The sequence below is a fragment of the Schistocerca americana genome, chromosome 11, assembly GCF_021461395.2.
Source record: "Schistocerca americana isolate TAMUIC-IGC-003095 chromosome 11, iqSchAmer2.1, whole genome shotgun sequence".
Classification (NCBI taxonomy): domain Eukaryota; kingdom Metazoa; phylum Arthropoda; class Insecta; order Orthoptera; family Acrididae; genus Schistocerca; species Schistocerca americana.
This window is the reverse complement of record NC_060129.1, coordinates 158,320,860-158,330,276: the sequence shown is the minus strand read 5'-3', so window position 1 is coordinate 158,330,276 and position 9,417 is coordinate 158,320,860. Positions and strand designations below refer to the sequence as shown.

The window sequence follows — 9,417 nt, the reverse complement described above, 5'->3', positions numbered from 1 at the left end:
AACACAAATACCAGCTAAATGAAATGATGCTGCAGCATACATTTTTAGAGGTGAAGAAAATCCAGAACTTTCTTTTATTCTATAAATTTTAACTTTGTTATAAAACAAATTAAAAATGGTACAAAGACCACCACCAACAGCAAGTATCCTCATTGTCACTCTTTATAACTGAAGAAAGTCGTCATTGATTCTGAATGAAAGCAACAGAGAAATGACCCAAATGTCACAAGCCAAAGATGAGACATTCACTTCTATTACAAATCAGGAACTTAAGCCTCATTTGGGATTTCTTATATTGGCTGGTGTGTACAGATCTGCTGGAGAATCTCTTGAAGAGCTATGGAACAACATGAATTGTCGACCAGTTTTTCGTGCAACGATGCCACTTCAGTGTTTCCATACAATCAGCAGATTTCTCAGATTTGACAACAAAGAAGATCGACCAGCTAGGCGACGCCATGATAAACTGGCTGCTATCAGGACTGTCTTTGAAATATTTGTGGAACAATTTCCTAAACTGTTCGTTCTTTACGAAAACGTCACAGTGGAAGAGCAATTGGTTCCATTCTGAGGAAGGTGTCCATCCGTCAGTACATGCCATCAAACCCGAAAGGAAAAAAAATGGGATAAAATTATGGTTGTTATCTGATGTGAAACCAGCATGTGTTTGTGCAGCAGAAGCATATACAGAAAGCCAGAAAATGGTCCACGAGAAATAAATCAAGTCAGAAGCGTTGCATTGAGGCTTGTGGAAAATATTGAGAAGACTAGGCGAAACATTACCACCGATAGTTTCTTTACGGATTACACTCTGGCCAAAGAACTTCCAAATAAAAATCTAACGTTAGTTGGAACTCTCAGAAAAAAAAGCTGAATTTCAGAAGAAAATGCTGGCAAACAATAGCAGACCAGTGTTTTCAACCAGCTTTGGATTTCAGAGGGACGTAGGGATCGTTTCGTACGTGCCAAAAAAGAATAAAACCGTAGTATTATTCTGTATGATGCACCATGACAGTAGCTTGTCTCCTGAAGAGCATAAGAAGCCTGAAGTAATATTACATTACAACAAAACCAAAGGAGGAGTTGTCGCAACAGATAAACTTGCCAGCACTTATTCCTGTAGAAGGTGTACTAAGAGATGGCATGTTTGTTTGTTCGTTCTATATTATGCTAGGCATTGCTGCAATAAATTCTTCTGTGTTGTATGTGCACATTAATCCTGACTACAATCAAAACAAGTTGCACACAAGTTGGCTATTTCTAAGAGAACTTGGATATGGGCTAACAAAACCAATGTAAGAGGAAAGAATGTCTAAAAATATTCCTAACAGAATCAAAGTAAGTTAAGAAAATATTGCTGCAATGAGTTCAGGAGCAAAAAAAAAACCGGAAGCGGGGCCGGTGCAAAACGTGTGACAGTTGTCATTCCTCTGCCAAGAGCATGCAAATATTTACTGCAGTAACTGCGTACGCGAACACCATACCTTTAGAAAATGAGTTAAAGACAGTTCCTCAAAAACAAACATAGTAATTAAATTTTAAAATAATTTTTGTGTATAGTTAAAGTTAAAATTATACCTAAAACATGCGCTTATATGCAAGAACACTGATACAAACACTACTTTCTCAACCTACAATTTTATAAAACCTTTTTTGTTTTTAAATATGATCAACTACTGGTAAAAACTTCAAACTTCTATTTTTCTAAATAAATAACTAAATACAAAATATATTTGAAAGGATCATCTCACAGCATAAAATTTTGTAAAATTGCAGGTATAAGTGACCAATTTTCAACATACCGATCTTTTTAATAGAACGCCTACCACTTTGTACTTTTTTTTTCTTTTTTTTTTCTTTATTGAATTTCAATTCCCCCCGAAGGGGGCGGGCTGGCAGCAGCTTAGTATGCTGCTCTTCAGCCGACAGATTTTGTGACAAAGATCAAGAGAACAAATAATAAAAAACAGGCGATAAAATCGGAGACTTAGAGAGTAACAAGGCGAAAAGAAATCGTGGAACTTAAAACAACAACACAGGGATGATGACGCTAATAAAAATACATACGAAGCAGACAGGGAAAACAATAAACAATTAAAAAAAAAATCACGGCGACAGTCTGGATTCTGTTCGCAAAGGACATAAAATTCACACCTAGCGACAGCATGGTTTCTGTTCGCAACATGAGAAAGACAAACAACACTGAATAGTCACTGGAACACTGCACTAAAAAGTTGGCAAATGTGACACCACAGTCGATAGCAGGTGGGGGGAAACTGGACAGAAGATGGGAAAACAAAAAAGGGGGGAAAGGAGAGTAAAAGCGAAAGGAGCTGAAGGAGGATGAGGACCCATAAGAGGGGTGGGGGGCAGACGCGACAGGGAGTGGGGTAGGCAGAGGAGGGGAATACAAAAGGACTGGGGGGGAGAAGGGAGGTAGGGAGAGAGTTAGTGGGGAGAAAACAGGACGGAAGGGGGGGGGAAGAGGGAGCCCAGGGAAAGGACAGAGGAAAGGAGGAGGATTGAGGATCAGAGTTGATAGGAAGGATAAATGGAGGGAGAGAGGGCATCATCCGGGAGGGGGAGTTGACGGAAGCCACCTTGGGAAAGGAGATGGAGAGTGTAGAGATGGAGGGTAGGGGGGACACAACGGTGAAGACGTGGCAGGGGGCGGGGGTGGGAGAGGAGGAGCAACCAGGGGGTGAGGGGGTTCAAGACAGCGGGAGGTGTAGAGGATGCGGATATGTTCGAGGAATAGGAGCAGATGAGGGAAAGGAATGAGATCATAGAGGATCCGCGTGGGGGACGGGAGGCGGATACGGAAGGCGAAGCGGAGTGCATGACGCTCAAGGATCTGGAGGGACTGATAGAATTTGGGGGGGGGGGGGCAGATATCCAGGCAGGACTGGCATAACAGACGATGGGACGGATGAAGGATTTGTAGGTGTGGAGGATGGTACAGGGGTGCAACCCCCATGTCCGGCCAGAGAGGAGTTTGAGGAGTCGGAGGCGGTTGTGGGCTTTGGATTGGATGGAGCGGAGATGAGGTATCCAGGTGAGGTGACGGTCAATGGTGAGGCCAAGGTAGGTGAGGGTGGGGGTGAGGCGGACAGGATGTGTGCAGACAGTAAGGGAGAAATCCAGGAGCCGGAAGGAGCGAGTGGTACGACCTACGATGATTGCCTGGGTCTTGGAAGGATTGAGTTTCAGGAGCCATTGGTTACACCATGCAGCAAAAAGGTCAAGGTGATTCTGGAGAAGGCGTTGGGACCATTGGAGGGTAGGAGCGAGGGCGAGGAATGCGGTGTCATCAGCATATTGCAAGAGGTGTACTGGAGGGGGGGGGGGGGGTTGGGGCATATCTGCCGTTTACAGGAGGTAGAGGAGGGGAGAGGACAGAGCCCTGGGGCACACCAGCAGAGGGGTAGAAGGTGTGGGAATTGGCATGATGGATGGTAACATAGGAGGGGCGGTGGGAGAGGAAGGAGGCCACCAGACGGATGTAGTTGATAGGAAGGGCGTAGGTTTGGAGTTTAAACAGGAGACCGGGATGCCAGACACGGTCGTAGGCCTTTTCGAGGTCAAGTGAGACAAAAATGGCGGAGCGACGGGAGTTAAGCTGGAGGGAGAGGAGATGAGTGAGGCGGAGGAGTTGGTCATCAGCAGAGAAGGAAGGTCGAAAGCCACATTGGGTGTTTGGGAGGAGGTGGTTTTGGTGGAGGTGGAGATGGATGCGCCAGGAAAGGATGGATTCCAAGAGCTTGCTGAACACCGATGTGAGACAGATAGGACGATAGGAAGAGGCATCAGATGGAGGCTTATTGGGTTTGGAGAACATCAGGATACGGGAGGTTTTCCACAGGTCGGGATAGAAGCCAGTGGCAAGGATGACATTGTAGAGGGTGGCAAGGAGGGAAAGGAAGAAGGGAGGGCAGTGTTTGAGGTGGCGGTAGGTAACGCAGTCGTGGCCGGGAGCAGTGTTGCGTTTATTTCGGAGTGTGAGGCTGATGTCCTGTGTAGTGATGGGAGTGTTAAGTGCAGAAGGTGGGGTGTGGCCCAAGTACTGGAAGCTAGGAGCAAGGGGAGGAACAGAGGTATTTGTACGATCCATGACATCAGGGAAGAGGGAAGAATCAAAGTGGGGATCATCTGGGATGGAAAAAACATCAGAGAGGTGGGAGGCAAAGTGGTTGGCCTTACTGAGGTTGTCAGGAAAGGGACGGTCATTAAGGAGGAGAGGGTACTGGGGGGTGGGGCGGTTCCCAGTAAGGCGGTGGAAAGCAGACCAATACTTGGAAGAGTTGATGGGGAGCGTGGTGTTGAGTTGTGTACATGTCTGGCGCCAGGCTCGGCGTTTCTTCGCAACAAGCAGGTTGCGGATGTGTTGCTGTAATTGCCGGTGGCGGGTAAGTGTATCCCGGTCACGAGTGTGGAGAAAAGAGCGGTAGAGGCGGCGGGACTCTCGAAGGAGAAGGACGGCCTGTGGAGGCAGGGCGGGGTGGTGAGGGTGGATGGCTTTGGTGGGGATAAGGGTGGCGACGGCGTCAGACAATGTCTGGTGCAGGAAGGCAGCAGTGTGAGCGATGTCATCAGGAGACTGGAGGGTAAGGTCGTGGCCGTCAACCTGGGTGTGAATGGAATCCCGGTAGGCATCCCAGTTGGCATGGGAGTAATCATGGACAAGTTTAGGAGGGACGTCAGGGCGAGGAGCGTGGCGGGGATGGCGACCGTTAGAGATAGTGAGGAGGACAGGAGCATGGTCACTGCCAATGAGGTCAAGGACATCCATGGTGATGCGCCCAAGGAGGTTTGGAGAGGCTAGGACCACATCAGGAGTGGTGTTGGATTCAGGCCGGGTGTGCTGAGGCAGGGGAACCAGGTCTCCCTGGAGAGTGGTGAGAAACTGATGCCACCACCGGAGGTCAGCAGGATCACGGCTGTGGATATTGAGGTCGGCGGCAATCACGTAGGTGGAGAAGGTGCGGTCAATGTGGGCCAGGAAATCGTACGGGATGGGGGTGCGAGGGCGGACATAAATGGTGGCACAGGTGATGGTAAGGGTGGGGAAGAAGAGGCTGAGGGTGAGATGCTCGGCAGGATTGTTAAGGAGAGGTTGGGGCCGGACAGGGAGGTGCTTGAGGTGGCCTATAGCAACTCCGCCACGCGCGAGAGGGTACGGGTTATCGGTGCGGTGTAGAGTGTAAGGAGCTATGGAGACGGAGATACGGGGTTGAAGGAAGGTTTCATTTAGGACGAAGGCATCCACGCGGTGCTGACTAGGGTGTGGAGGAAGAGGAGTTTGTGGGTGGGCAGGGAGCAAATGTTGTGGTACAGCATACGGTACGGTTGTTGTACCAGGGGGGAGAGTTAGACAAGGGTGGTGAGGGGGGTGAAGGTGAAGTGGGCCTGGTTGTGGGAGTATGTGGCATAGGTGGTAAGATGGAAGATGGAAAGGGCAGCGAGGGCGATTTGGGAAAGAGTGTGAGAGTGCTGGAAGGGGTGGATGTTTTGGAGCACAATGGTGGTGAAACAGATGATGTCCTCAGCAGTAGGGGGAGGTCGGAGCGAGTTGTTGGGGTGGATGGGGTCGTCAACAGGACGGACAGGCACGGTGAGCTCAGGGGTTACTGGTGGAGGTTTCGCTTTACACTTCGAGGAGTAGGTAGGATGTGGTTTGTTGCAAGTGTTGCAGGAGGGGGGAGAGGTGTGGTTGAGGCAATGGTTGAGGAAGTGGGAAGCTTTGCTGTGGGGACAAGTAGGGGGGTTCCTGCAGGCAGAGGTAATGTAGTCGTTGTAGGTGAGACAGCGTTGGCAGCGGTAGGATTGGACGGGGGAACGGGAGGGGTCCACCTTATGGCGCTGATTGTAGATGAGGGCTCCCTCGGTGAGGAGGCGGTCAATGGAGGAGGAGGATTCGGTGAATATCCGCACGAGAAAAGTCGGCCCGGCATCATTAAAGATGCGACGGGCCGAGCGGATTTCAATGTCGGGCCGGGAGTTGAGTTCCGTCAACACCTCAGCCTCCGTGATCACGGGGCTAAGCTTCGTGATCACAGCGGTGAAGGTTGGCGGACGCCGGGGAGGTTGAGTCTGACGGGGAGAGGACGGGGTGTGGTAGGGGGTGAGGGTTGCACGTTGGCCAAATTGGATACGGGGGATGCGGGAGAGTAGATCGGTGTGGAGGGAAGCACTGGGGGATTTGATGAGGACTGAGTCCTTGCGAGGAATCAGTTGGGGGATGGGAGCATTGGGGTAGTATTTCCGGATGGCGAGGGTGAGGGAGCGGGCATCAAGGAATTGAGGGTCAGGATTGGAGAGGACAAAGGTGTGGGTGGCAGGCGGGGCGGGGGCGGGGGTCGGAGCCGCGTCCATGGGGGTGGGTGGGTCACGGGGGTTGGGGGTTTTTTTGGAGGAGACTGCGGGGGAAGGGTCAACATTCGGGCGCTTTGAAGGTTTCGTGGGCACGACCAGGCGGAGAGGGGCAGGGGTATGGGTTGCAGGGGGAGATGGCGGGGGGCAGGACCACCCTGAGCAGCGGATGATGCAGACGGAGGGGGCGTGGGTGTCACTGAGACTGTGGAACGTCGAGCAGAGATCCGTGCTGGCTTGGAGCCTGTCGGAGGCGGTGCAGGGAGCGGCGGAAAGTCAGTAGCTGTCGATGGGCGACAGTGATAGGGGAGGAGGAGTTGGGGGTGGTTACAGCCGAAAGTGGTGCAGGGGTGGGGTGGACAGGGAGAGAAGGAAGGACGGGAAGTGGGGTGGAGGAGGAGCTCCATGTGATGGTAGTTGGAGCAGCGGAGGGAGAGGTGAAAATGATAGTGGTGGTGGTGTTGGGTTGGAACATGGCGGCGGCGCGCGAGAAGAGTGGCGGCGGCGACCAGACGGCGGCGGCGGCGGCGGCGGCGGCGGCGGCGGCGATCACCGGCAGGCGGCAGGCGGCGAGGACCGGAAGGCGGCGGCGAGCACCGGCAGGCGGCGGCGAGGAGGGCCGGACGGCGAGCAGTATGGACGGCAAGCAGACGACACGGCAAGGAAACGGCGGGAACCTTCCACGTCGAAGTTGCACCCTGAGAGTAGCCCAGGCAGTAGAACTTTTCGATGAAGAAGAGGGGGAATCCAACCCTCGAATGCCACTTTGTACCCAACAGCGTGTTGTATATACCATTTGCTATGAAAGGTGACAACGAGTATGAAAGGTTCCCGTCGTAATCCTACATTCATACTAACTTAATTAGAGTATAAATATATGCAGACATTGAGGCGAACTTTACTTTAACTCTTCTTCCACGAATCTTCAAACTGTGCAAATAAACTCGATTGCCACGTTGTGCAGTTATCGAACGACATGCCACGCGGCTGTTGCTTGGCGTCGACAAGAGATGGCAGCGCAGTAGCTAGGCTTGCAGTTACTGCTGTGTCTCTTCGTTCTGAACGCAGTTTTTTTAACGGTAATCTTAAGAAAGAGCGAGCTCAGTGTGTGGGACAAGTGTCCACAACGTATTCCCCAGATAAAAGCAACAGACTAGCGCCGTACCTATAAAGGCCGGTTTCCAGCAACGGCAGCGGCAAACGTCTTCCGAGGTGACGCGGCGGGTCGCAGAACTGGCGTTCCCACGTAACTACGATCGGCGTAAAGCCAACGCCGCCCACCCCAGTGGTACAAGTTTACATGCCTATCAACACAATGAACTATCTGAAACATTGTACGATCAGACGAAAGAAATTATTCAGATAGTTAAGAGAGTCAAAAATTTAAAATGTGATCAGAGACTGAAATCTAATCATGGCTAAGACTTTTTTTAAGAATAGCGAAAGAAGGATGCATACGTGGAACCGAGTTTCCGAGTCCATATTTTAGACTTTAACGCACTGCATACCGGTTGCCGCGCCGCTGTTAACGCTGCTGTTCCCGGCCGCTCCCGTAAGACGCATGCAAAGTGAGCGGCGCCCTCCTTGTTTGAATGTAGCTCCGTTCACCGGTGTCTGATGCACATGAAACTTGGCAGACGTGTTTGTCTGGTGTTCCAATATTCTCAGGAAACACACGCCTTAATGTAACGGTACAAAACTGGCAGTAGTTCAAATGGCTCTGAGCACTATGGGACTTAACATGTGAGGTCATCAGTCCTCTAGAACTTAGAACTACTTAAACCTAACTATCCTAAGGACATCACACGCATCCATGCCCGAGGCACGATTCGAACCTGCGACCGTAGTGGTCGCGCGGTTCCAGACTGTAGCGCCTAGAACCGCGCGGCCAACCCAGCCGGCACTGGCAATAGTGTCTTGTTTAATTTCTTTTAAGATGCGCTGCGCGGCCTTAAGCGTCGTACTGGAAATTTCTTTCTCTACTTCCCACAAAAGTCCATATTGTGTGTTCTTTCATTTTCCCTGACAATCAACTTGCTGGATTCTTAGCAGGCGCTCGTTTTGCAGGTCGGATTGCTTCAGTTGCCTGCACAGTTTCTGCGGCACATTCTTGAGCGGTTGTCCAGGCACTTGCAACTTCTTTCAGGGACGTTCTGTATATGTGTATGGTTACATTTACGTTTCTGTATACTTCGTATGCGTTAAACAAAGCACAATTTATTAGTAACAAAACTACTTTCATTGTCTATGTACTGATCTTCCGCATTATTCCATAATATGAAAGATTAGCTCTGTCTGCGAGTTTCATAAATTCATTATGCAGCACAGTACACTTTGTTTTATGTATGATTTCAGCTTGCAGTGTTTTTTTCTTCATGCAGCAACCATGGACGGGTTGGTTTGGGTTGTTTGGGGGAAGAGACCAAACAGCGAGGTAATCAGTCTCAAGTGATTAGGGAAGGACAGGGAAGAAACTCGGCCGTGCCCTTTCAAAGGAACCATCCCGGCATTTGCCTGGAGTGATTTAGAGAAATCACGGTGAAAGGTCTCTGTTGGATTCCTTTCATGTTAATTTCTTAAATCTGTCGTCATTTACTGCATAAATTACTCTTCTAAATTTACTGTGGCGTTTCTGACTATCTGGGGGGAGACTGAGTAGTGGAACATGTTACTTTTACACATAAACAAGAACGGTCTGTCACACTACTACCCTTTAAAACACAATTTATATGTAATTCATGTCACACAGTCTCATACGGAACCTACATCCGCTTTCTTTTATATACTGTATATGATAGGATACTGTCATCCCCCTTTCCTTCTGTGTGAGAGGATGAATGAGCAAATGTATTTCTAGTTGCATGCTTGAGGGTAGCAGACAAGCCTGTCTGCTAGAGAACAGTAGGACCAACGTCGGAACAGGTAGCTACGCTTTCTAAAAGCAGAGAGGTTTCTATTCTAAGTATGGTCCTGTCTGTCCCTTGTCATGTTGGTACAGGAAGCTGCCTCTCTGGTCACTTCCGTTTGTATCTGTTAGCACGCTCGGTA

The 9,417-nt window shown here is 49.9% G+C and overlaps 1 protein-coding gene across 1 annotated transcript; it reads left to right on the top strand.

The window, feature by feature from the left end:
* The first annotated feature begins 6,658 nt into the window (after positions 1 to 6,658).
* LOC124553429 (glycine-rich protein DOT1-like) lies at positions 6,659 to 7,102 on the top strand. The gene has a single exon (XM_047127291.1). The coding sequence runs from the start codon at positions 6,659 to 6,661 to the stop codon at positions 7,100 to 7,102; it is 444 nt and encodes a 147-aa protein (XP_046983247.1).
* The last annotated feature ends 2,315 nt before the right edge of the window (positions 7,103 to 9,417 follow it).